At 61.5% G+C, this 26907-nt stretch overlaps 1 protein-coding gene across 1 annotated transcript; it reads left to right on the top strand.

Annotated features, from left to right (window-relative positions):
- The first annotated feature begins 1476 nt into the window (after positions 1 to 1476).
- Positions 1477 to 23988, top strand: NACC2 (NACC family member 2). The gene is made up of 5 exons (XM_087823293.1): positions 1477 to 2377; positions 18676 to 18840; positions 20285 to 20390; positions 20812 to 20909; positions 23041 to 23988. Exons 1-5 carry the CDS (start codon positions 1492 to 1494, stop codon positions 23541 to 23543), a joined length of 1758 nt encoding a protein of 585 aa, XP_087679419.1. The 5' UTR covers positions 1477 to 1491; the 3' UTR covers positions 23544 to 23988.
- The last annotated feature ends 2919 nt before the right edge of the window (positions 23989 to 26907 follow it).

Raw genomic sequence — 26907 nt, 5'->3', positions numbered from 1 at the left:
CAAATCAAAGGGAGTCATTCATTCCCGGGAGCTGCCTGGATGTCCGTCTGCATCCGGCCCCTTCATTTAGATGCTGCGCGCCGCCCGGGAGAGCCGGCCGGGTGCAGCTGAGCCGCGGCCGCCCAGCCGCGCCGAGACTCGCCCCCCCCCCGGGCTCCGCGCCCTCCCCCCGGGCTCCCGCTCCGTTTGCTGCATTCCCGGAGCAGCTGGCGGCTGCGGGGCGCAGGCGGCGGGCGAGCGGGCGAGCTGCCCCTGCCCGGCTGAGCGGGCGGCGTGGGGCCACCGGCGGCGGCGGCCAAAGGTAGGTCTCCCCGCGGGCCGGTGCCGCCCGGCCTGGCTGGCAACTTCTCCGCAGCGGGGCCCGCGCCCCCCCAGCGGCCGCCCACCTGCCCAACTCGCCGCGGGCCGGCGCTCCGCCGCTCTGCCCCTCCCTGGGCGGCCCGGAGCCCCTGCGGCCGCCCGCACTCCCCTCGCTCCGGACAGGCCGGCCCTTTGTGTGGCTCGGGCTGCGTGGAGTTGAGTCGGCGCCCTCTCCGCCCGTCCGTCCCTGCCCGCGCTGGATGCGGGCACGGGATCAGCAGTGCCAGAGCCCCGTCCCCGTCCGGGGCGCACAGCAGCATCCCCCGCCCAGGCCAGTCCCGGTCCCGTTTCCCCGTGACCCCTGTAGTCACCTGGGCTTGCCCGAGCCGGCGGGTGCTGGCCGGTGCTGGGAGCTGGGGGCCGGGGGGCTGCGACAGGCTCCCAGCGGGTCCCGCGGCCGGGCTCCCGCCGGCCGGCAGCCCGGGGCCCGGAGCCCCTCTGGCCCTAGAGGGCTCCCCGCGGGACAGGGTGGGAGGCGGAGGTGGCGGAGCCGAGCCGCGGAGTTCTCAGCTCGCTCACTTCCCCGGCGCCCCACCCGTCCCTGCGCCGCTGCTCGGAGAAGAAGTAAAGCCAGAAACCTAGAGCCGGGGGGGAAGACCCCCGTGGCCCTGGGGAGGCGGCACCGTTGCTCTTGGTTCGGGCCCCTCCCTGGGGAAAGGCGGTGAGGGGCTTCTTGGCTGCTAACTTTTTCCTGGGAAGAGTTGGTGAGCCAGCGAGCGGGCTGATGCCCTGCTCTGGCCGCCGGTCCCCGCTGCCGTGCGGGCCCCTCGGCTGCTTTCCGCCACGACGGGCCTGGCTGAGGGCTCCGTCCCTCCCGGGCGTGGGGGCGGGGAGGCGGCTCTGGGCTTCCAGTGTCCTATGCAGCTCTGAGCACTGGCTGGGCCAGGGTCCCCTGGGACCGAGGTCGGCCCAAGACCTCCAGACAGTTGTGGCTGGAGGGCGCCTGGGAGTGACCGGCAGGGGGGTGCTGGGGTACAGCGTGTTTGGGGGGGTTGTGCGGGGCTTGGCCCTGCCGGGTGGGCACTGGGCATCCAGGAGGCTGACCACGGTGCCCCTCGCCCTCTCCCACAGATGTGCCTGCTCGGGCCGCTCCCGCGCTGAGAGTCCAAGGGGCCCGCCAGCCTGCCCGCCATGTCGCAGATGCTGCACATTGAGATCCCCAACTTTGGGAACACGGTGCTGGGCTGCCTGAATGAGCAGCGCCTGCTGGGCCTCTACTGCGATGTGTCCATCGTGGTCAAGGGCCAGGCCTTCAAGGCCCACCGGGCCGTGCTGGCTGCCAGCAGCCTCTACTTCCGTGACCTGTTCAGCGGCAACAGCAAGAGCGCCTTCGAGCTGCCGGGCACGGTGCCGCCCGCCTGCTTCCAGCAGATCCTGTCCTTCTGCTACACGGGCAGGCTGACCATGGCGGCCAGCGAGCAGCTCGTGGTCATGTACACGGCCGGCTTCCTGCAGATCCAGCACATCGTGGAGCGTGGCACCGACCTGCTCTTCAAGGTGAGCTCGCCCCACTGCGACTCACAGACGGCTGTGATGGAGGACGCCAGCTCCGAGCCCCAGAGCCCCTGCAACCAGCTGCAGCCGGCCGCCCCCGGGCCCCCCTACGCCGTGTCCCCCTCCATGCCCATCCCGCTGCTGACCCGCGTGAAGCACGAAGCCACGGAGCTGCCGCCGGCCGCTGGCCCGGGCCTGGCGACCAAGCGCCCGCTGGAGTCCGGGCCCCGGGACGGCGCTGCAGCGGCCGCGGGCGCCGCGGTGGCGGCCGGCGCGGCCCCTCTCAAGCTGCCCCGGGTCTCTTACTATGGGGTGCCCAGCCTGGCCACCCTCATCCCCAGCATCCAGCAGGTGCCCTACTCCCAGGGGGAGCGGACCAGCCCGGGGGCCAGCAGCCTGCCCACCACGGACAGCCCCACCTCCTACCACAACGAGGAGGAGGAAGAGGAAGACGAAGCCTACGACACCATGGTGGAGGAGCAGTACGGCCAGATGTACATCAAGGCCAGCGGCAGCTACGCAGGCAAGTGCCCCGGCCGCCCGCCAGCCGGCGTGGCCGCCTCCGGGCCCTCTGTGGGCACCAGGGCGGACCTGACCCCTCCCTGTGGCCTCGCAGCCCTGCTGGGCAGCGGGCAGGCGGGGCAGCCTGGGGAGGCCGCGGGGCTGGAGGTGTGCGGGGGGCCCAGCCAGACGGCAGGAGCTGGCGGGAGCTGCGACCGGAGGTGGGACTGGCCTGGGTCAGTCTTGCAGGGCCTCAGCTGAGGGCTTTAGATTTGATCCCAGGTGAGATGAGAAGCCACAGGAAGGTGTTCAGCTGAGCAAACCCCCTGGCACTAGTGCAGCATGTGGGAGTGGGCTCTGTCTCCCACTGGGCAGAGGAAGAGACTGAGGGCCCCGGTGGACCAGGGACCTGCCAGAGGGCTCGCAAGGTGCTGGGTGACCCAAGCCAGTCGCTCTCCTGCTCAAGGCCTTAGTGTCCTTGTGTGTGAGGTGCCTAGCTCCACAAGCAGCCCAGCAGGCCCGTTGACCTCAGCCCTCTCTCCACCCATTAAGGCCAGAGATTCCCCTGTACCCATCCCGTCTGCCGCCACCTCCCTGGGCCTAGCACCAAGGGACAGGCCAGAAAGTGCCTGTTGAACTGAATGAGCTGCCCCAGCTTAAGGGGGGCTCCCCCACTCGGGACCTACAAACCCGAGATGCCCTCACTTGAGATGCCTGGTGCTGTGAACTGCGTCATGGTCCCTGGAGAGGGCTCATGATTTGCTGGGCAGAGGGTCCCGTAGTTGGGGCCCCAGATCGGGTGTCCCCCTGCCTTCTGTGTTCCCCGAAAACTGGCTGTGTGCCTGGGCCTGCTGCCTGCCCTGATTTGCATGCGGGGCCTGTGTCCAGTGCACTGGATCCGGACACATGTGCCAGCGGGAAGAGACGCCCAGAGCTGGGGCCCTGGGGGCACTGAGGACTCTTTCCTCCCCGTACCCCATGCCCCTGAGGGGACGCCACTGCCCCCCCTCCTCTTCCCCCCTCATCTGCTCCTGGATCTCCTGGCAAGGGCTTCTCCATCAGTCCGGGGGGCGGGGGCAGGGGGAGCTGGGTGCTTGGGCCAGCTGGGTCTCAGGGGCGATTACTTCACTTAAATGCGTGTTTGCAGGAATCCCACAGGGTGCTAGCACACAGACCACCTCAGTGGACTTGGCATTTCCTTTTAGTGGTAGAGGAAGCCTGGAAGCAATGGCCAGGCCCTTCTGAGGGCCCATGGGGCTCAGGCTTTGCAGGGGCCTCTGGGAGCCTGCCTGTGTTCTGACAGCCCCCAGGGAGAGGGGGAAAGGGCCACGTGTAGCCCCAGGCTGGGCGGCTTTCATGGCTCCCCCCTTCGCGGGGAGGGCAGGCCACACGGGCCCAGGGTAGACCCCGCAGTCCCTGAGGACTCCGTCTCATGCTGCCAGCAGGATGGGGCTCTGTGGGGGGATCAGGGCAGAATCTGCCAAGGCTGGGGGTGGGGACTGCTCTCTGTGGCCCGTCCTGGTGCATGTCTCCCGGGGACCTCCCTGCACTGCACCCCCTGCGGCCCGTGTGGCCTTGGGCTGTGGCAGGTCTGGGAGAGTGAGCAAGGCCAGTTGTCGGGATTGCTGAAAGCTGGTCCACCTGCCCTCTGGCTGGACAAGCCCGGAGCCCTCTCTCCACCTGAACAGTGGTGGCCCACCTGGGTCCTGGGGGTTCCAGAGGAGCCAATGGGATAGTGGCCATGGAAAGGCCCGGGTGGAGGTTGGGAGGCCAAGCTGCCCCGTGACCCTGAGGTGCCTGGGCCTTCTCACCAGCCCCCCCGCCCCCATTACTCAGACAAGGGTGTGAGTCCCACTGAGGCCCGGGGGGTGGGCTGGCTCAAGGCTGTGTGCCTGCAGGGGCTCACCCATGTCTTGGGGGAACAGGAGGGAGCCCCGTGGCCTTCAGACTCCCTTGTCACCACCTCCCCAGGGGTGTTGGCAAACTGGAAGACCAGAGGGGGCAGGGTGTGGGGGTCGGTCCTGCCTCCAGCTGGCCCAGGATGCTCCAGCCTGGGTTTTCTCCTCGGTGAGCCCATAAGTGGGGCAGGGAGGGGGTGTGTGATTTCTTGGTTAAAATCTAGGTTATTGGCAGTGACGTCGCTGGCATCACAGGGCGCTGGGCATGCTGGGAAGAGGGTAGTGGGGAGGGGGGCGTGGGGGCAAGCCGGCAGAGAGGGGCCTGTCCCCAGAGGCTGGCTGCCCCTCGGGTGCTGGCCCCCTTAGCCCTGCTCCCTCTGTGCCTTGGCCTGGCCAGATCCAGGGACATCCTTACACCCACCTCTGGTGGCCGAGCAGCCCTGGGGTCCCAGATCAGGGATGGGCAGGGCTCTCTTTAGGCTGGTAGAATCTGGAAAGTTCTAAGGACACTCGGAGCCCCTTCTCCTTTGTGGTCTCAGTTTCCCTCCCTGCCAAGGATAGGCTAGGTCTTTGACCAGCAGCTGCTGCAGGAAACGTGGACACCAGTGACCCCATCTGCACCCTCACCCTCATGGGGAACCATTGGCAGGGCCTGTGTGGCCAGCCTCTTGTTTTGGAAATCAAGGGATTAAATATCGCAGATAAAGCTGATTGCCTTTGACCCACAGTGGCCCCGGGCATCTTTCCCGCCTGTTCCCCTCCTGCGTCTCCTTTGTCTCCCCGAGTCTGTGTCACCACCCATTGGTGGAGACACCACAGCGATGTGTCCAGGCCCCGTTGAAAGGCAGCGGGTCATTTCTAACTTGTTGATGTCATGAGAGATGCCACCAGGAAGGCCCAGCTGTAGGGGTGTTGATGGGACTGAGTGGGACTCCCCCCATCTCACAGCCCCCCCCCCTCCTCCCCAGGGCATAGCTTGGGGCCTGGCTCCCTCGGGGGCTCAGGTCAGCCTGTGCTCCAGCTCCTGGGGGCTCGAGAGCTGGTGGGTGTCTGTAGGTTGAGGCAGTGGGGTCCTGGGGGTCAGTGTTGGTTCTGGGGTGGGTATGGAGAGCAGGCACCCTGGTGCAGTCAGGGGTCAGCCCCTGTGGCTTCCCTGTTCCCTGGACATGTCTGTTACCCACAGGCTGCAAGCAGTGGTGACCGAGATAATAGGGCCCCTACCCTCACATTGGGGGAGACAGACAGCAAATAAGACCCTGACAAGTATTTGATCATGGCTGGGTGGTCACTGCCACCCCAGCCAAGGGTGGCAATGAGGCAGGGCCAGCCATCCCTTGGCACCCCCCGGAGCGAGACTGGTTGGGGAGGTGAGCATGGTGGGGTGGGTGTGGCACCAGCCTGGGTCCCCTGTCCCGTTCCGTGCGGGGTGGGTCCCTCCTGTGTCTGACCACTTTTCCACCCACCTCGCCCTGGCCCAGCTTTCCCTCGGCATCTGGACTGCAGACAGGGCCCCTCCCAGCTCTGCTCTTGAGCAGATGTTTGAACTGAAGGCAGGTATTGCCCCCTGAGGAAGCCTGAGACAAAGGCTCACCTCCCTCTTTAGAAACCAGCCCCGTTAATCCTTTCCCGGGGCTGGGGGAGGCCACCCGGGGAGGCTGTGCTGGTGCACCGTGATGCTGGTGGCCCTGTGTGGTCTTGCTCCCCCGCCAGCTCCCGGGTCTTCCCACTGTCCCCTGCAAGCCGCTCCAGGTTCAGCTCCGTGGGACAGGCCTGCGAGCTTCGGTGGTGCCAGAGTCTCGGGAAAGTTCAGCCTCAGCCCAGCTGTCCCAGTGTCCTGACATGAGCACACGCCAGGAGCACACGCCAGGAGCACGTCTGTCCCTGGTCTGCCCCATGCCCTGTGTGGGGGGCAGGAGGCAGGGAGCGTGTGCGAGCCCACCAGGGCCAGGCCCCTCTCTGTGCCACCAGCAAGCTCAGCGTTGCTGCCCTCTCACCTTACGGATGTGGCCAAGGCTGGGGTGGTGGGTGGCTGGCCTGCAGCTGCGGTCCCTCCAGCAGGATCTCCTGCCTGCTCAGCCAACGGGATGCCTGTCGGAGGCCACCCCACCCAGGGCTGAGAACTCAAGGCCAGTCACTTGGAGTCCCACAGAGAAGGGAATAGAAGGTGGGATTTGTTCTTGAATCACCCCACTCCCCACCACCCCCCACTGCCTCCTGGCCTGGGCCAGGGTGTCACACTGTTAGAGCCCATCCCAGCCTCTGGTGGGGCCCCAGGAGCCAGGGATGTATTTGTCCCTGGCCTGGCTCGGGTGGCACCCAAGAGGAAGGGGGGAGGTGTGGGCCTGGGGTTGGGACATAGCATCCCTTTTAAAATAACACCTAGCAGCTCCTCTGGGTAAAAGAGGTGCCAGTCCCGCTGTGTCCGTCACACTGAGCACCGAGGAGGCTGCCCCAAGGGCCAGCGGGCACTCCAGGTGCCATCTGGGGCTCGTCCCCGAGAGCCTTCGGGGTGGCCTCCCTGGGTGCCTGCTAAGCTGTGTGGTGTCACCTCTAACCCTCAGACTCCAAACGCCCCGAGACCTCTTAACCCTATTCACCGAGGTGTAACTTACATGCCTAATGGGATGGGTGTAAAACGAACCCGGAGCCTCGGGGTGAGGCGCCATCAGAGAGAACATTTCGGTGGCCCTCGAGGCCCCCGGCCCCCGCCCTCCCACACTCGGGATCCTTTGGCTGTTCTAGAAGCAGGTCCCATCCCGCAAGCGGAGTCTGGCTCTTTCGTGCAGAGTGAGCCTGGACTCAGTGCCACGTGGACCCGCCCGCCCCTCCCTTTTGTGCCTGAACGCGTCTACATGCTGTGAAATGTGCCCGCTTCAGTGTGCCGGCGATGCCTTTCGTAATGGTAATCCATCCGGCATCCCAGGCAGCCAGACACAGGACACTTGACTCCCCTGAAAAGTTTCCCAGGTCCTCCCCACCCCGTTTTCTGCCACCGCAGCTTTGTCTTTCCAGAATCGCTGTGAGATCATACAGAACAGTCTTGTTCACTTTTCTCCATGACCAGATCTTGAGATTCATCGTGTGGCTCTAAGGGTGGGTCCTTGGTGATCTCGGTTGCTGCCTTCTCCCCGCTGTGGCTGTGCCACTGTGGCAGACACGTGGGTGCCTCCGGGGGGGCTGTTGTCACCATGCCCCACCTGCCCCACAGTGCGTGGCGTTGCCGGGCCACACGAGAGGTGCGTGTTTAACTCCTCGCCGCAGGCAGGTCACTCGTTCTCTTCTTTTTAATCATGAAGGAGGTTTGAATTTATCAAATGTTTTCTACTCATCTGTGGAAGTGATTATGTGGGTTTTCTCCTTAACGTTTCTAAGGTGGTGAAAAGCATCAGCCAGTTTTCAACTGTTGAACCATCCTTGCATTCCCTGCACAAGCCTGCTTGGCCACTGTGTGTCAGTTTTTCTGTGCTGCTGGATTCCGTTTGTTAATATTTTCTTAGGGAATTTTGCATCTTTGCTCGTGAAGGTTAATTATCCGTAGGTTTCCGATACTGTGTCTGGTTTTGGTATCAGGACTTAGCTGACCTTGGTTCCCTTTATTTCTGAAAGACTTGGTGTCACTTTGATGTTGTTTCTTACGCGCTTGGTGGAATTGACTCACTAGTGAGGCCACTGTGGCCCACGGATCTGTTGTAATTGTGGCGTTTTTTAAAAAAGATTTTTTAAAATGGATTCTTAGAGAGAGGGAGAGAGAAACATCAGTGTGAGAGCGAAACATTGATCAGCTCACGCCCCTACTGGGGATCAGGCCCACAACCTGGGCACCCGCCCTGACCGGGAACCAAACCAGTGGCCTTTCAGTGCGTGGGCCGGTGCTCTCACCACTGGGCCACAGCAGCAGGGCTGGCGGTTGGCTTTTTATTTGCCTTTGGTTTCTCTCTGGTGTCAGTTATTGGATTGACTTTTTTCTAGTGTTCCTCCCGCCCAAGGGTTGACTTAATGGTCACACCCCTTTATGCTTCGGCTGTGCCTAGTTACTTGCCTCTTTAGCTTTTCCCGGGTGCTCTCTCAGTCCTGCCACACCGTGTAACTTCAGACCCTTCAGACGTGTCTCCATTCCCCCCTCCGGTCCTTTGTGCAGTTGTCATGTTTTACTTCTTCACGTGCTATGAGCCTTATCATATGTTATTATTTTTAGTCAATTTTAAAATTCCAGTACAGTAAAATGTACCCCTGTAGTCCTCTGAGTCTGAACACATGCCCATGGTCACGTGGTCGCCTCCACACTCGAGATACAGAACAGTGTCACCAGCCTGAGGGCCCCTCATCAGTCCCTTTGCCGTCACTTCCTGCCCCTCCTGCTAACTCCTGGCCTCCACTGATCTGGTTTCTGTCACTTAAAGGGAGTCATACAGTATGTGGCCTTTTGAGTCAGAAAGCGTTTGAGATCCATTCGTGGTATTGTCTGAATTCGTAGTTATTTCTTTTTTACTGCTGAGTAGTATTCCATTGGATGGCTGAACCACTGTTTATTCACCAATTAAAGGGTATTTAGTTTGTTTCTAGCTTTTTATAATTATGAATTAACCTTCTGCAACGTCTGTGTATGGGTTTGTGCACACACTTCGGTTCTCAATCCCCTGCATAAATTAACCTAGGAGTGAGATTGCAGGTCACATGGCGAGTGTGTATTTTAACTGTGTGAGAATCGGCCACGCTAAGTGTCCCAGTTATCCCGTGTTCTCGCCAACACTTGGTTTTTGTCTTTTTACTTTTAAGCCATTCTCAGGGCCGTGGTATTTCATGGTGGTTTTGTCTTTCTGTCTTGTCTAGTGATGAACATCTTCCATGTGTTTGTTTGCCATCGTATACCTGCTCTGGTCAAGGGCCTCTTCGAGTCTTTGCCCTTTTTTATTGGGTTGTTTGATTATTGAGTATTGTCGAGTATTGTGCATTCTTTATATTTTACAGATCAAAGTCCTAGGCTGGATATGTGATTTGTACACATTTTCTCTTAGACCGCAGTTGTCTTTCTATTTTCTTGATAGTGTATTTTATAGACATTTTTACATTTTGATGAAGTTAAATGATCAATTACTTCTCTTATAGATCATGCTTTGGGGTTGTATTTAGGTGTTTACCTAAGATTACAGTGTTTTTTCCTGTGTTCTCTTCTAGATGTTATATGGCTTAGGTTACATTTAACCTCAGTGAGTTACAATTAAGTCATGAGGTAATTTTTGTATAAGGTGTAAGGTATGGATCAAGGTTCTATTTTTTAAATGTGGATATCCAGTTTTCTTTTGAAGACATTTAAAATACGAAAAAAAAAACAAAACACCTTTTCTATTATATACTTACCTTGTCCTGCATACTTTGTGTGGTTTGGAGTTTCCATCTGGAATCGCTTTTCTTCTCCTCAAGGAATTTCCTTTAGCATTTCTAACCATCCTAGTGATGGACTAGTGATGAATTCTGAAAAACTGTAAAAAAGGTCATTATCACCTTTTTAAGTAACTTGCTTGATTGCAGTATGATTTATGTTCAATGAAATTAATCCGTTTTCATCATACAATTTGTCACCTTCACTTTTGAAGGGTATTTTTGCTGGATATAGAATTCTGGGTTGACCACTATTTTTTTTCTTTCAGTCCATGTCATTTTCTTGCCTTCTGGGTTGCGTTTTCTCACAGGAAGTTACAGTCATTTGCTGTTTCTCTATCTGGAGGGAAAAAAGCCAGCCTGACTTTTTTTTCAGGCTGTTTTTACCTCTGGTTCTGATGTGACTTTCTGTCTTTTCACTTGTATTGGCTCTGCTTAGGGTTTGCTGAGCCTTGACATGAACCTTTACGCCATTATTTCTTCAAAGATCTTTGTGGCCCTCCCCTCCCCAAACTCCATTAAACCTGTTTTTGTCCCTGAGGCCACCAAGGCTCTGTTTACTTATTAATGTGTAGCCTTTTTCCTGTCCAGGCTTTAGACGGAATAGTTTCTCATTCAGCAGTCTTTCCTGACCGGCTTTCCCCTCCTCACCGTGTGTGGGTCTCCCTGTGCCTGCTGATCCTTTACTGGACGCTGGACATCGTGACTTCCACGTTGCTGAGTGCCTGCAGCATGCCGCCCGAGCCTCTCACAGTGGCATTACCTTGAAGTTTCTTAATGAGTGACCTTTTCGTGGTCGTAGCACTGGAACAGCTCCTTGGGAAGCGGCTGTTTCCGTCTATTGTCCCACTTTTCCTAGCGACTTGTCTGTCTTCTTACAGCTTTTCATGAGCTCTCTGTGCTCTGAATGGGCCTCTTGTCAGATATGTGTCATAAGTCTCTTCCCCCAATCCACAACCTTCGTTTTCTCAATATAACTTTGATGTAGTCAAGTTTATTGATCCCCCCCCCCATCAGAAATCTTTCTCGCCTCGAGATTGTGGTGATGTTCCTCTATGTATTTTTTTAAAAAAACACCAAAAACTTTGACTCACAATCATTTTAGATTTATAGAAATATTTCAAGTTCAGTTCAGAGGATCCTGTGTACCCTTCACTCACTGGAAGAACTCGCCACATTTGCTAGATGATTCTTTCCCTCTTTATGGACGTGTGTGATTTTCTGAACGATTCGAGAGCAGATAACATTTCTTACAAACAAGGACATTCTCTTCCGTAGACACAATGCAATGTTCAAAACTCAGGGCGTTCTGCCCTGGCCGGTGTGGCTCAGTTGGTTGGGTGTCATCCTGTGCACCAAACAGTCGCCGGTTCGATTCCCCGTCAGGACACATGCCCAGCGTGTGGGCTCAGCCCCCAGTGGGGGGTGCGGGAAGCAGCTGATCGATGTTTCTCTCAAATTGATGTGTTTTTCTCTCTCCCCCTTTCCCTTCCACTCTCTCTAAAGTCAATAAAAGCATATTTTTAAAAAACTCAGGACGTTCTCTTTCAGCTGCGTTGTTGTATGAACCAGTCAGGCTTGAATCCCCCCGTTGTCTCACTGTTGCCCACAGCGGTGTGTGTTTTGGACCCAGTGTTGGGTTCAGACCCAGACACTGCACTTTGGGTGACTGTCTCCGGTTCCTTTATCCTGGAGTCGTCTCCCAGTCTCGTCCCGCACGGGTCTGTCCTCTCCGCCCAGCATGGTTCAGTTATTTTGTGGAATGTCCCTCTGCTTGGGTCTGCCCGGTTCCGTCTCGTGATTGGATGTGGGTTGTGGTTTCAGCCGGATTCCGCAGAAGCCATGCTGAGCCCGGCTCAGTGTGCCTATCGGGAGGCACATGATACCAGCCTGGCTCGGCGTTGGTGATGCTGCCTTCGATCATTCGGTTAGGGTGACCTCTGCCAGGTAGAGTTACTGTTTTCCCTTTGCGAGAGGAGACTGTTCCTCACCAGCCTGCACCATCGGTCAGTTCTCGATGATCGCTTCTGTGTCTGTTAGTCAGCAGGTCTCTTGTGGGGAGCTCTTCCCCCTACCCCACGCTTCTTTTTCCTGTTCCTTCATTTATCTCAATTATTTACTTAGTGTTAGTATAGAGGTTTACATTTTTTTATGGTGTGTGGTTTTTTATTGATTTCAGAGAGAGGAAGGGAGAGGGAGAGAGAGAAATGTCAATGATGAGAGTCATTGATCGGCTGCCTCCTGCACGCCCCCGACTGGGGACCAAGCCCACAGCCCAGGCCTGTGCCCTGACCGGGAATCGAACCTCCATCTCTGGGATCCTAGGTGGATGCTCAACCGCTGAGCCACACCAGCCGGGCTGTTGTGCTGTGAATATTGTGAATTTGCGCCTTTCCCCGCCTTTCCTTCGTTAGACCTGCTGGAGATTTTCCATCATTCTAGTCTTTTCAATGAGCCGACTCGTGGATTGTTTTTCCCCAAAATATAGACACACTTTAAATAATTATCAATTCCAGTGTTTTCAGATTTAACCCATTGGAATGAATGTACGTTTTGAGGGGACACCCTGTATATACTTGTACATGGGGTAATCTCACTTTTTCTTTGAGTTTAATGTGCTCCTTTTCCGAGGTTTTGAGACCCTTTAGATCCTTGATTTCTCGGCGTTTTACAGTGTTCGCGCCTGGGGCTGCCCAGTCCCCGGGTGGCGCGGCCCATTCTGTCCAGCACGTGTCTGTAGGTCGGGGTGTGTTCTCTTCAGCGCACAGAATTCCCCATGCACGGGCGCTTTCGTTGGGACCCCTGGTCGTGGGCTGGTGTCTTGTTTCATTGTCTGGCCATCTTTCTGCTATGGTTTCTGAATTGAATTCCCTGTGGCCCGAGCAGACTCACAGCTCTGCCGCTCTGAGGCTTGTTGAGATGCACAGACGCCGCTCCGCCTGGTAAACTCACCGGCAGCTGAGCCAGGCCTTCGTGGTCCCCGGGCCTGCGTGGCGCCCCTCGGGCTGGCCGGGGGTGGGCTGCAGTCCCGAGGGGGTGTGGGCTGGCCCGCTCCTCCTGCCCCTCATCTTGAGGCTCCGATCGGTTTGTGGTCACTGCAGGCTGGCCGGTCCTCCTGTGGGATCGGTCCCCCGGTCGCCATGCAGTTCCCTGTGGTGTCACCAGGCGGCTCCTGCTGCGAAGTCCGTGCCCGCTCTGTGGGCGCAGCGCCCTCGCGCCTCGCGCCTCCCGCCTCCCGCCTCAGGCCTCGGGCCTCGCTCAGATTTGTCGGGATGACATGGGGTCAACACAGTTACACAGGTCCTGGCAAGTCTTTTCCATCGTTTCTTTGTGCTTTTGTTCAAGGCTCTCTCTTGGGTTTTGTTTTGTTTTGTTAAATCTTAAGCTGTCATTAGAGTATTTGGTTCAGCCCATTTCATTACAATATTTTGGGTTTTACCTCCCATCCCGGGAACGGTTCTCGATTGTGCCTCTGGTCTTGTGGCTCCTCCCTCTCCTCTTAGGTTGATCAGACGTTTTGTCCTGACCGTTTCCCTTTCTGAGATTGTGCTGCACCCACAGGTTGGAGATTTGGCAGCCGCCCTGACTCGCACCGACCTCAGGTGGGAGCCCCCAGTCCCAGGCCGAGTCCCTGTGGTCCCCGCGCTCCTCCCCATCCCTCTGTCCCTGTCCCCATCCCTCTGTCCCTGTCCTCTGGTCCATCCATGTCTTGTGTAAGTTGCATTGTGTCAGTCGGTTCTGTTTTATTCCTGGTAACTTTGTATTGAAAGCTGGGCTTTGTGTGGAAACCTAGGGAGCTCCAAGCAGGCTCTTCCTCTGAGGTCTGGGGACCACGGTCAGAGGTCCATGGGGGGGACTGCGGCCTCCTGGGTGGCCCCGCTGCTGGCCACAGCCCTCTCCAGTTCTCAGCTGGGGTTCCCCAAAGCATCTCCTCTTTGACAGGCCCTAAAACCCAATGTTTGTCTATCTACACGTGAGTCACCAAATTCCAGACCGTGTTGTTTCTCGGCAGCTTTTTCTGAAGCTCATCCTACACGTGCTGCTTCGTTGTCTAAGTGAAGCTGGGAGATCTCGTCCAAGGCCTGTTCCTGGGGCCGTGACCCCGCACACTCAGGCCCTTTGGCCCCTTTCTGCTCAGCCCACGTCTGTGCTCCATCTCCTGGGGGCCCCGCAAATCCGGGCAGCTTTCGGAGTTGTTGCTGGGGGTTGGCCGAGGTGGTGGCCCTCCCGCCGCAGGGGAGGCTCTGGGGTCTTACAAGTTAAGTGTGTTGGTCTCACACAGCTGGCGGAACGTAAAGACCGTGCCGTGGAAACTTGTGCCCCAGGGGCCCCTCCGCCCCCCACGCCCCTCGGGTTCCACAGCCCACTGCGTCCTGTGTGGTTCGCTCACGGGCGGTGCGTGTATGTGGTTTTATGTAAACACTCCTGGTGCCTGCGGGGTGTTCACAGTGATGAGGGCCGCTCGGTGGTGTGGACGGGGCCCTGCTGTCTCGGGGACAGCACTGGACGAGCCCAAGCCATTCACGGAGGACAGAGCAGAAAGGGGAGGTCAGATGGGCACACAGAGAGGTGCCGGGATCACTGTGGGAGGTTCGGGAGACCAGGTAGGGGACTTGTGGGGTCCCCCAGGGCCAGGCTTGGGAGCAGGAGACAAAAGCAGCAGAACCCGCTGGACCTGGGGGTGGCAGTGGCCAGGGGAGTGGGCTTGGCAGTGGTGGCACCAGCTCAGATGGGGACAGGCTGAGTTGGATGGGGAGACGCCCAGGGGGAGTTAGTAATTGGCCCCATCCCGCTGTCCCTGTCCCGTCCCCATCCCGCTGTCCCTGCTCTGTGCTGAGTTGTGGCCCGCTGTCTGATGGCTCCGTGTCCCCCGCTGCAGGACGCCGGGCAGGTTCCCGCTTGGGGCACTGTGGTCAGAGCTGAGCAGACATCCTTGCACAGGGAGCTGTGTGGACAGTCTTCACGTCTCATTTCTCCGGGGGTAATACCTGGGAGTGGATTTGCCTGGTCACGTGCTAAGTGTAGGTTTAACTTTCTGAGGAACCAACCGGCCGTGTCCCACGTGCCGTGTGCCTCCATCTGCACCAGCTGGGCTGATGGTGCCATTGCTCCAGGTCCTCGTCTGCACTTGCTGTGCTCAGGTTTGTAAGCTTAGCCGTTCTCGTGAGCGCGAAGTGGCATCTCCCCGGGGTCTGATTTTGCTTTGTTCTGGTGCCCACGAGGTGCAGAGCTTTCCACGTGCTGCTCGTTTGGCCTCTGCATCGTCTCCGGCGAGGTGTCTGTACAGATCTCTGGCCCATTTTTAAACTGGGTGGCTCATTTTCTCACTGTTGAGCTTTGAGAGCACTGTGTGTATTTTCTTTCTTTTTTTTAATTGATTTTTTTTTAGAGAAAGGGGAAGGGAGGAGGTAGAGAGAGAGAAACATGAATGATGAGAGTCATGGATCGACTGCCTCCTGCTCGCCCCCTGCTGGGGATCGAGCCCGCAACCCGGGCCTGTGCCCTGACCGGGAATCGAACCCTGACCTCCTGGTTCATAGGTCAATGCTCAACCGCTGAGCCACACCGGCTGGGCTCTCAGTATTTTCGAGACAGGTCCTTTATCAGACCTGTGATTAGCAAATATTTCCTCCAGTCCATAGCTAGCTTGTCTGTTCATTTTTCCCAGGCGGGAGTTTTTCGTTTTGATAAAGTCCAGTTTATCAACTAATTGTTTTTTAGGTTGTGCTTTTGGGGTCATATCTCAGCTTTTAGCTGAACCCAAGATCACAAAGATTTTCTTCTAAAAGTTTCATAATTTTGTGTCTTAGGTTTAGGTCTGCAGCCCCCTTTTGTTTGGTTTTATACGAGGCGGGAGGTGGGGACCAGGGCGTTGTGCGTAGTGGCCTGTGACCGGTTGCTGGGCAGCGCTGGTTGAAGGGGCTGCCGCCCCTCCGCTGAGGGACGTGTGTGCCTTGGTCACCGATCCGCCGAGCGAGCTCGTGTGGCTGTTTCTGGGCCACGACAGCCTGTCTCCATCTGCAGGTACTCAGAGTGGGCCTAACAGTTAGACGTGTGAGTCAGCACTTTCCTCTCCGTTCAGTTTTAAGTTGTATTTTCCTGCGTAATTAAGGACTAGGGGTTCGTTTTCTTATTCTGCCGTTTTAGCAAAAGGCATACGCTCCTGTGGAGTGGGCATCCCCTGCCCTGTCCCTGCCCTGCCCCTGCCCAGCCTCCACTCGCACGGGTGGGGCTCCCGGGGGTGCTTCCTATAGCCCCCCAGGGACGCCCTCTGCTTCGGGGGCGGGAACAGGGGTCTTCACATGGGGCCTCTGACCCCGCAGCTCCCCAGGGGCTGGGCCCTAGTGTGTGCTGCTTGGGAGAAGTTCGAGCTTCTGATCCCGAGTCAGTGACCCCAGGAGGCTGTCAAAGTTCAGGGGTGAGGCCAGCGTGACACACTGACCTGTACTCCTTCCACTCATCCTGTAAAAATGTTTTCTTTGTTGTGATAAAATACATATAACGTTGACCATCTTACCCACTTTTAATATGTTTTTATTGATTTTTGGGGGGGGGAGAAAAGCATCGATGTGAAAGAGACATTGCCTCCCATGCGCACCCCAACCCAAGAATCAAAACCACAACCGTTTGGTGCGCAGGATGACTCTCCACCACCAGCCGCCGGCCAGGGCACCTTGCTGCTTCTTAAGTGCCCAGCTGAGTGGCACTGGGCACAGTCACACTGTTGTGTATGTACCACCATCCTCAGGACATGCTGGTCCCAAACGTTCACTCTGCCCCCGCGAAAGGCTCACTCCCACCCCCCCAGCCCCTGGTCCCCACCGTCCACTTCCTGTCTCCGGGGACCTGAGGCCTCCGGGGACCGCGTCCGAGTGGGTCGCACAGGATGGTCCTTCTGTGCCTGGCTTGTCCTGCTCAGAATACTGTCCTCGGGGCCTGGTCCTTCTTTGCTGGCTGGACCGTGCAGGGTCACAGGGTCACCAAGGCCGGAGCAGCAGGGCCTGAGGCACACGGGGACCCTTCTGGATCCCCCACTGGAGCCCCTGGAGGGTCCACCACATGTCCCATGACCCCCTGTGTTTTCTTCAGCCAGCGTGACCTGTCTGCCCAGATTAGCTCTGTTCCCAGCGAGACCCTGGTGACCGTGACTCACCTACCCGCCCCGAGAGCGGTTCTCACCTCCAGCACCACAGCTCAGTGCCCTCTCAGGTGCTTCTCTCCACACTTCCTATGCCAGGTGTTTGGAGCCCACACCCTGGAAACCCAGTGGCTGCTGGTTAAAGGGGGGCCGTGGATGGCAAAGGTCGCAGCCCCGCCTCGGTCCTGGGGTGACAGGAGGCTGCTGGGTCCCCTGCTCTGGGGACCTTGGTGTCATTGCAGAGTCTCTGCAGGTGGCCACTGCCACAGCCCACCAGGGGCTTCCCACACCCTCACCGTCAGGCAAGAGTGACCCGTCCAGGCCACCAGGGACACGGTGGCCCCATCACTGCTCCCCAAGCACCAGCTCTCCAGTTTCCAGAACCCAGTTGTAACTCGGGCCCTGGAAGGAGGAGCCCTTGGCAGGCTGGGGCGCGGGAAGGAATTCGGGGCACCTCTCCAGATGCGCCCCCTCGGGTGGGTATTTTTAGCAGGTGCGGCACTGGCACGTGCCCAGCAGGAATAGCGAGTGTTTTGCCTGTTCTGGATCTGACAGTCTCTGGCTCTTGGGGAGCTGGGCTGGGGCTGAGGGAGGGGGAGGCCTGCAGGGCGCAAACAACTTGTGCTGTTTGGAGACAGTGCAGGACAGGAGTGGTGGGTCCAGCGATCTCTCTGTAAATGCCCGGCGGGCGCCAGGCTGCCCGTCTGCTCTGATCACAGCCGGCTGCGGGGAGGGGCAGGCGGGAATTCCGTTTTAAAATGTCACCAAGCGCCCCGGTGATTCTGGGTTGGAAGCTTCTCTGTTGCTCTCTGCTTGCTGATCCCCCCCCGACTGTGTTCTCCCAACATGCCTCGTGGGAAATGCCCCCCACACAGTGGTCTTCTCTTGCTCTGCCCCGATCTGGGCAGCTGGGTCTGCTAACTGGGGGGGGGGGGACGACTCCCTCTTTCCTCCTGGAATTGGGCTGCAGCTGGACTGAAGTCCCAGACTGGCGGGTGCCTCCCTGCAAAGGGGCTCAGCCGAAGGCACAGGAGTGGCCTGGGGGTCCCCGGGTGGGGATTTGGGGCAACTCCAGGCCTAGGTATGGCTGGATCCTGCGCACTCTGTGTTGGCACCCACCCTGCCAGGCACTCCCCCCTTATTCTCCTGGCCCTTGCGCAGCAGTGGGTGTGGTGGATGCCCAGCAAGTGCCCTCTGGACCCTGCGTCCTTGAGCACCAGAGGGGAGCCCCCACCCCGGCACGGGAGAGACACAAGCAGGCCTGCGGGGGTCAGGAGGGCAGGGTGGGGAGGCGGGGAAGGGGGCGGGGGCCAGGTCCTCTACTTGGTGTCTGGCCCGTGGCACTTGTGGCCGGGGAACCTCAGAGGGGGCTTTGCCATCCCCCCACTGTAGCTGCAGGGCTGGCTCACTCGGGTCCCTGGCTATCCCCCCCTCGCCCACAGTAGTTTGTCAGGAACATTCACAGATGCAGCATCTGCCCCGCCCGTCTTTACTGCTGGCAAGTGCTTAGCAGATGCCGATGGAGCTGCCTCTCAGCCAGGTGTGGGCGGTGCAGCCTCCAGGGAGGTGCCCCCTCAACTCACCGAGGCCGCACCCCACCGTAGACCCTGCGCTGAGCCTCTGCCCGCAGACGCCTCCCCGGAGCCCCCAGGGCCTCAGTGACTTGTTTCCGGGCCGGGCGGCACCTCTCACCTGCTGTCCTCTGCTCGCTCTCCCCGCAGGGGCAGGATCAGGAGGGCAGGGCTCGCGGGCCTGGGGGGCGGGGCGGGCTCAGAGGTTGGGCACCCGCAGCTCTGACAGGCTGGGGTGGGAGGCAGGGCGTCCCCGTCCCCGTCCCCATCCCCTGTCCCCGCCGGAGCAGGGCTGCTCGGGGGACCTCTGACGGGGCTGGTCCTGTGCCCGCAGTGCAAGAGAAGCCAGAGCCGGTGCCGCTGGAGAGCCGCTCCTGCGTTCTCATACGCCGCGACCTCGTGGCCCTGCCCGCCAGCCTCATCAGCCAGATCGGGTATCGCTGCCACCCCAAGCTCTACTCGGAGGGCGACCCCGGCGAGAAGCTGGAGCTGGTGGCAGGTGAGGCCCGCCCCCGGCCCCTGTGCGGCGCCCTCTTAGAGCTGTGAACAGTGGACTCATCGCCAGGCCGTCAAGAAAAAGATAGACCATCTTCTGTTTCCTCTGATTTCCTTTTAGAAGAACGTGGCCTTAAGAGCGGTTATTCAGTTGAATTAATTTAGCGTTTTAATTGAATCCCCTGGCTGGTCTCGCTGCCGGTGGGCAGGGTGGCAGTCACGGCTGTGTTTTAATTTAGGTCCCAGATAAAACCAGGCCTGATGCAGTTTAGTAGCCCCCGTCCTCCCTGTCCCCCCGGCTCCCAAAGTGCCCCTTGGCCGCGTCCGTGGGGTGAGGGCCGGGGGCCCCGAGCGGCAGCTCCCGGAGACAGGCTCGTCTGTAGAAGAAACAACACAAGTCAGAGCCCACTGGGGCCCGTGTCCGTCAGAAATGTTTATCTTTTCAGGGGGATTTGTTTCTGGGTGTTAAGGCTGCTCAAGGGGAAGGTGGGGGTTGATGGCCCTGTCGCCCCGGTTGGCGGACATGGAGCCCTTTCCAGCGATCTCTGCGCTCGTCCCCCAGGGGACCCCAACACAGGCTGCTGGGGACCTGGGGCCTCCCCCGAGGCTTCCCCCGCCAGCTGCCAGATCCCTGGCTCCTGTCTGTCGGTGTTTGGGGTCAGGAGGGGCAAAGACTAGCACCTTCCCTGTCCCTGCCGTCAGCTAGACAGGTCGCCCCCCCGTGCCCAGCCCGTGACAGGTCTCCCCAAACAAGGGGGTCCAGGGCACCTGGTCTGCTGTTGATTTGAGGCTCCACAGACATGACATGGGTGGGTGTGAGGCCCTCAGGGACGCCGGCAGGTCATGACCAGGGACTGTCAGCAGCACTGACCAGACACCCTGAGGTGGTCTCCATGCTGAACCAGCTGTGTGCCTCTGGCCAGCAGCTGCCAGCTCCCCAGGAGACCCGGCTCATGTGGGAAATACGGTCAAGCTGGGGAAGGTCCCCCCGGAGCCTGGGGTCCGCAGGCAGAGCAGGGCCTTGGAGGCCCTTCTGCCCTGCCCCCAAGGAGGGACCCGCCTCGCCCCCTTTCCCCATGAGGAGGCTGGGTGCCCGCCCTGTGGTCGGTCCGCGGAGCCCTCGGAGCCCGGGAGCACTGTGCACACCCTTCCAGGGTTTTCACACTGTTCCTCCGAAGGTGGGGCCCCGCCCAGCCTGCAGGATGCGCCCCCACCGCTTTGTCCGGGGGGGACCTCGGGGCAGGACGGAACTCTCCGGGCCCTGGCTGAGCCCGGAGCTCCCTGGAGGCGGGGAGGGTATTTGGGGGCCACCAAGGCCGCCTCCCCGCTGCGGGGACCCAGGCCCGGGCGGGGTGCTGCTCAGGGAGGTCAGGAGGCCCGTGCGCCCGGCCCCTCCCCACGGCCGCCGGGCAGGCGGGGCCGGGCCTCACTGTGTCTGGCGGCCGCAGGCTCGGGCGTCTACATCACGCGGGGCCAGCTGATGAACTGCCACCTGTGTGCGGGCGTGAAGCACAAGGTGCTGCTCCGGCGGCTGCTCGCCACCTTCTTTGACAGGTAGGTCCCCGCCGCCGGGCGTCCGGCCCCCTGGGTCGCAAGCTGTTTGCTTGCTGAGGCCCCGCCCGTCTGACATCGCCCCTCAGTGTCCCCCCAGCGCCTTGGAGGGTGGGGCGGGCCCCGCGCTCGGGCGTTCCCGGCGGCTTGGTGACCCCCGCGGGTCCCCTCCGTTCCGGTCGGTCAGAGCAGCCCCTGCCCCTCGGGCTTTCCTCCTCCCATCCGCCGAAGGGTGTGGGGCTGCTCCCCCGCCGAACCCCAGCCCTGGGGATGAGAAGGGGGCCGGGTGTCCCCTGCCCACCGCCACGGGCCTCTGCTTCTCCGCCCAGCATGCGGGAGGGGAGGCCGCTCCTGTGGTCACCTGTGGCCGCTCCTGTGGTCACCTGTGGCCGGTCTCATTCTCCCCTCCGCCCACCCCTGCCAGGAACACGCTGGCCAACAGCTGTGGCACAGGCATCCGCTCGTCCACCAGCGACCCGAGCCGCAAGCCGCTGGACAGCAGAGTCCTCAACGCTGTGAAACGTGAGGGGCCGGGTGCCACGGGGTGGGGGGCGGGGAGCCCCGGGACTCAGCCGGGAGGGTGGCCCGCCCCTGGCTCCGGGAGCCGGTCCCGAGGTGTGAGCGCTGTGCCCTGGGCAGGTTCCCGAGCGCGATGAGTTCAGCTGCGAAACTATTTTAATATGTGAAATAGGTCTAATTTTCCTTTTTGAACAAAACCCTTTATTTACATTTGGAGGTTATTTTGAGCCTTTGCCATCTGCTTGGCGGCTCCTGCCTCCCACTCCTGGGCACGTGGGGGAGGAGCCCGGCCATCGCTGCGGCAGACGCCACCCTGTCCCGCACCCGCGGCTGGGTGCCCGGTGCGGGCCACACTGACCCCGGCTCAGCCCCCTGTGGCCGCGGGCACACGATCACTGTCAGCTTCTTGCTTAAAAAACATCTCTTGTTTTAGAGCAAAGAGGGGCCTTTGCCGTCGGTGAAGTGTGGGCCGTGGCCAGGCACCCGGGGGTGCGGGGCGGGGTGCAGCTGGTGCTGCCCGCAGCGGGGCTCGCCGTGGGGGCTTGTCGGGCACCTGGCCCTGGCTGCACAGCCTTAGAGACCTGGGTCTTGTGGCTCCTGGGGGACGGGGGGACTATTGTCAGCAGCGACGCTGGTGCTGCGGCTCCTTGCTTCCCCGGGCTGGGACCAGCTCCCTTCAACCTTGGCCAGCCTGTGGGTGGACACCCAGGCTCTGCCCTGACTCCTGCTCCGGCCAGGGGGTGATATCTCTCAGACATATTTGACCAGGCCCCGGATTCCGGGGTGGGGCTGGGCAGAGGGGGAAGTGAGGCCCGGAGAGGCGAAGGCGCCTGCCCAGGGCCACACAGCCAGCCAGTGGTCAGGGAGGGCCAGAGCCCCCAAGCCCACTGCTCACACCAGAGCCACGGCCTTGCCCTTAGTGCTCTGACTGTCTCTCCTTCCTGGACAGTCTGGCCAGAGACTGTCCGAGCATCGGGTGGCCTGGAGGGCTGAGCAGTGAGAAGGTGACCACTGGTCTGCAGGCTGAGGCCCAGAGAGCACTGGGGAGCAGGACCCATGCCCCATCCCCACCAGCCCGGGAGTGGCCGCTCCAGCACTAAGCTCTCTGACCCCGAGGCCCGTCCAGGGCACCTTGACTCCAGGGCCCCTTGGGAGGCAGAGGTTCAGCCACCGTGGGGAGTCCCTTGTGTGGCGGCTGCCCTGGCCCTCGCCCTGGCCCTGGCCTTCGCCCTCCCCCTCGCCCTCGCCCTGACCCTGGCCCTCCCCCTCGCCCTCCCCCTGGCCCTGGCCCTGATCCTCCCCCTCGCCCTCCCCCTCGCCCTGACCCTCCCCCTCCCCCTGGCCCTGGCCCTGGCCCTGGCCCTCGCCCTCGCCCTCCCCCTCGCCCTCCCCCTGGCCCTGGCCCTGATCCTCCCCCTCCCCCTCCCCCTCCCCCTGGCCCTGGCCCTGACCCTCCCCCTCCCCCTCCCCCTGGCCCTGGCCCTGACCCTCCCCCTCCCCCTCCCCCTCCCCCTGGCCCTGGCCCTGATCCTCCCCCTCCCCCTCCCCCTCCCCCTGGCCCTGGCCCTGACCCTCCCCCTCCCCCTCGCCCTGGCCTTGGCCCTGGCCCTGGCCCTGGCCCTGGCCCTCGCCCTCCCCCTCGCCCTGGCCCTGGCCCTCCCCCTCGCCCTGGCCCTGGCCCTGGCCCTGACCCTCCCCCTCCCCCTCCCCCTGGCCCTGGCCCTGGCCCTCCCCCTCGCCCTGGCCCTGGCCCTGGCCCTGACCCTCCCCCTCCCCCTCGCCCTGGCCCTCGCCCTCCCCCTCCCCCTCGCCCTCACCCTCCCCCTGGCCCTGGCCCTGATCCTCCCCCTCCCCCTCCCCCTCGCCCTGACCCTGGCCCTGGCCCTGATCCTCCCCCTCGCCCTCGCCCTCGCCCTGGCCCTGGCCCTGATCCTCCCCCTCCCCCTCCCCCTCACCCTGACCCTGGCCCTGGCCCTGATCCTCCCCCTCGCCCTCGCCCTCGCCCTGGCCCTGGCCCTGATCCTCCCCCTCGCCCTCGCCCTCGCCCTCGCCCTCGCCCTCGCCCTGGCCCTGGCCCTCCCCCTCGCCCTCCCCCTCGCCCTCCCCCTGACCCTCGCCCCGTCTGTCCCTGCAGTGTACTGCCAGAACTTCGCGCCCAGCTTCAAGGAGAGCGAGATGAACGTAATCGCCGCGGACATGTGCACCAACGCCCGCCGCGTCCGCAAGCGTTGGCTGCCCAAAATCAAGTCCATGCTGCCCGAGGGCGTGGAGATGTACCGCACGGTCATGGGCTCCTCGGCCGCCGGCATGCCCCTCGACCCCGAGTTCCCGCCCACGGCGGCCCAGGTGTTCGAGCAGCGCCTGTTCGGGGAGCGGCGAGGCGACACGGCCCCCATCGTGGCCCTGAGAACTGACGCCGTGAGTGTCGACCTGGGCGCCGCGGCCAACCCTGCCTTCGAAGCCGGCGAGGAGGCGGATGGGGCCGGCTCCGTCATCCAGGAGGTGGCGGCACCGGAGCCGCTGCCCCCCGAAGGTCAGAGCCCCCCGCGGCCCTTCGAGCAGGGCAGTGCCAGCTCCAGCCGGCCCCAGACGCCCGCAGCCAGGAGACCCGAGGGCTCCTATGCGGGGACTTTGTAGAGGGCCGGGCGCCGGGACCGGTACTAGCTGCTTGCATGCGTTACTAATACAAACAAATGTGATCAAGCCACTTACCTACTGAACTGCTGTTGCCTGAAAAAAATGTGATTTTTATTCTGCTTGTATTTAAAATTTATGAAGGAAACAAATGCATTCGTGACACTGTAAACAATTAGGCCACTGGCTGCCGAGCTGCGAGGAAGGCCCCCGAGCCCCTTTGATACTCGAGGTCAGTCTCCAAGTGTAGCTTCTCCCCTCCTTGGGGAGGGGGCCAGAGGCCCCCGGGCCCTGGTGCCCAGCCCTGCCCGAGCCTCCCCCCTCCTGCCCCTCTGCCAGGACGAAGCCAGGGACCCGGGTCCTTACCCGAGGGCCCCACCCACCCCTCTGGTGGCCAGGGCTGGGCCCCCGGGGGCCAAACGCCGCGCTTTCCCTTCCTCCTGAGACGGGGTGGGGGGGGGGGTCAGGCCTGCGGGCCGGCCGTGGGCGTGGGGTGCAAGTGCCGCGTGTGCCTCTGAGCGTGCGTGGGGAGCAGTGGGAGGGACCGCGACGGGCCTTGCTCTCCCTGTGAGGGGAGAAAGGGTTCCTGGCTGTCCCTGTTCTCCGGCCCCCGCAGCCCCTCGGTGCACCTGGGCCCCTCTGGCTCCTGCCCGGCCGCCCGCTGCCCTGTGGGGCGGGGCGGGGCGGCCACCCAGGTGCCCCGCCTTCAGCCTGTTGGGATTATGTTTGTTTATCTGTTTCTGCCTGAATTCAGATCTATTTCATACATGGCTTGGAAACTTTCAGACCCAAAAGAGCAAAAAATTAGGGAGGACTGGGTGTCCCTGCCCCCAACCCACCCACTATGGCTTGGGGACGGGTCATCTGTGTAACAAGTCCCCCACCCCAGGTCAGGTTGTACTCGCCTGTTGGGGACGGGGGGTCCCCAGAGAGGCAGCCAGAGTGTGTGACAAGGTGGAGGCTACTCAGGGGCCAGCCTGGGGGGTGGACTTCCCGCTTGGTAGGGACGGGGCCTGGCTGGGGCTGGAGTGGGACCCCCGTGCTGGGCTCCGACCCTGGGGTGTGCCCCACGCTGAGGCCGCGGTGGGTGGTTGGCGGGCACAGGCCTGAGCTGGGGCAGTGTGCAGGGTGCCTGGGCAGCAGACGCAGAGGGTCTGGAAGGCGTGGGGGTGGCGGGGAAGGGCCCGTGGAAGTTGTCAGTTTGTGTGAGGTTGGAATGTTCTGTTCTCTTTGAAGTTTAATTGCTGGTTTGGGGGGAAGGAACAGTGCTCATGTCGCCACTCGCCAGGGCTGCTTGTCCTGGTCCAGGGGCTGCCTTCCCCCCACGTCCCAGGCGGCCCCCAGACATGGCCAGAGACGCCCCCTCCGTCTCCCGATGTGAGGGGTCTCGCCTGGTGCCCCGTCCCCGCGCCTGCCTCCCCTGCCCCCCTCCGCCTGTGTGCACAGGGCCGGGAGGGGTGCTCAGCCCCACTCGGGACCCACAAAGCCGAGCCTTCCAGCTGCAGCCCTGTGAGGGGCCCCGTGTGGGGCTGCCTGGGGTGGGGCAGGAGGGTGTTAAGCTCTTTCCACCCACTCCTGCTGACTGCTGCCCTTCTGTGGGGCAGGCTGCTGGGGGTGGAGGGCTCCGTCCCAGCGGCACGCAGCCTCCCAGCCCCTCCGGCCAGGCCCCACGTGTGCCTGACCCCCAGAAAGATCCGACAGCTTCCAGAACGGGGCGGGGGCCCTGGGTGGGCAGGCGCGTGGGAGCCGATCTCAGCCCCTCTGCCGCGTGGCCCGGCCCCAGTGCACGGAAGCCCAAGCCCTTGGTCCTTTGCCTAAAGGGGCTGCGGCTCCGAACCAGCCGCCTGGCCGGGGGGTGGGCTCTGCCTCTCCCTCCCCACCTGGGGCCCGCAGCCCCCGGGGTCCAGAGCTGAGTCCTCCTGGAACTGAGAGGAGGCCACACCCTCCAGCACCCTCAGGTGGCCTCAGGGCAATGGAGGTGACGGTGGGGAGGCTGACTCCCACCCACTCCCCTCTGGAGTTTCCTTTGTCTGCTCCCCCCACCCAAATTTGCACTTTAATTTGACCATCCCTGGGGACCCTCGGAAGACAGGCCCACCTGCCCCGGCGGTTGACGGAAGGGCTCGCTCTGTCTCCCTCCCTCTCCACTCCAAAGTGGGCGCGGCCGCCCACGGGGGCCAGGGCAGGGAGGGCGCCGCTGGCCCGGCGGAGGGCTTGGTGGCCGCACAGAGAAGGCCTGGCCGGGGCCAGGCCAGCACAATGTCCGTGACCTCTGCCTCTGTTGTTGATACTCGCCGTCTGTTTTGTTGTTCTGGGTAAGGAAGGCAGAGCTCGAGGTGGAACTTTAATCTCTAAATGTGAATGGGTTCTGAGCTCTCCCCGGGCCCCGGGTGGGCCGGGCGAGCGTTTTGCACTAATGTGTCCCGCGGTGGTCGTGGGTCCGGAGCGTTTGCAGGTGGGCATGGCTGATGATTGTATGTGCCGGGGCGTCCCTCCGAGCCCCGAACGTTCCCCACGTGGCTTGTGGCGGCGGCCTGGCTCGGGGGCCTTCCAGAGTGCCTTAGCATCATTTGACCATTTCTCCCACGGAAAACCAGTTATGAAAACCGGACCCTCCCCCTCCTCTGTTTACAAGATGACTAATTCCTGTCCCGTCCGCGTGATCCTGACCCCCAGACCCTGTAGATGGAGAGACGAGCCACTCAGTATTTATGAGATGCGAGCACCTTTATCCCTAAGCTTGACTTACTAGCAATACGCATATACTACATAGTCTATCTAGAGCTAAGTCACAGCGGCGCCTTGCGAGGAGAGAGGGCCGAGGGCATGTAGCTGATGGGCCCGCCCTCCCGCAGGAGGCCCGGGAGGAGTGCGACAGGCCCCTCAGGAGGGCCACGGGGACAGATACTGTGAGCTGGGCGGGCTGCCCGCCGGCCGGCGTGCCTCGGTACTTGAATTCTGTCTTGTTTTCTGCACTGTGTCTGGCCTTGCCCAGAGTTCTCTGTGGTCACTTGACTTTGCGTTGGATTCGTTGTCTTACCTTGCCCCGACTGGGTGCGGCTGTGGACCAGGGGCGTGGGGGACAGACCGCAGGCGCGAGCCTGCAGCCCCGCCGGCGGCCCGGTGCGAGTGACTGCGGTGAGGCCCGCGGCCTGGCACCGTCCCCTCTGGGAAAGTGCATTCTGTGTTTGTTCCGAGCCGGGCGGAAGGCGGGGTGGGGAGGCGCGCAGGGCCCGTGCGCCTGGCCCTGACCGGTCCCCTGCGCGGGGGACAGGGCCGGCACCAGCCCTGCGCGGCCTCCCCAGCTGTGACGGCGCAGATTCCCCTTAGACAGCTTATTTTTATGGAAATATCTCGCAGTTAGAAA

The sequence above is a fragment of the Miniopterus natalensis genome, chromosome 12 (genome assembly GCF_054644295.1).
Source record: "Miniopterus natalensis isolate mMinNat1 chromosome 12, mMinNat1.hap1, whole genome shotgun sequence".
NCBI lineage: Eukaryota > Metazoa > Chordata > Mammalia > Chiroptera > Miniopteridae > Miniopterus > Miniopterus natalensis.
Note: the sequence above shows the minus strand (reverse complement) of the source record. Positions and strands in the feature narration are given on the sequence as shown.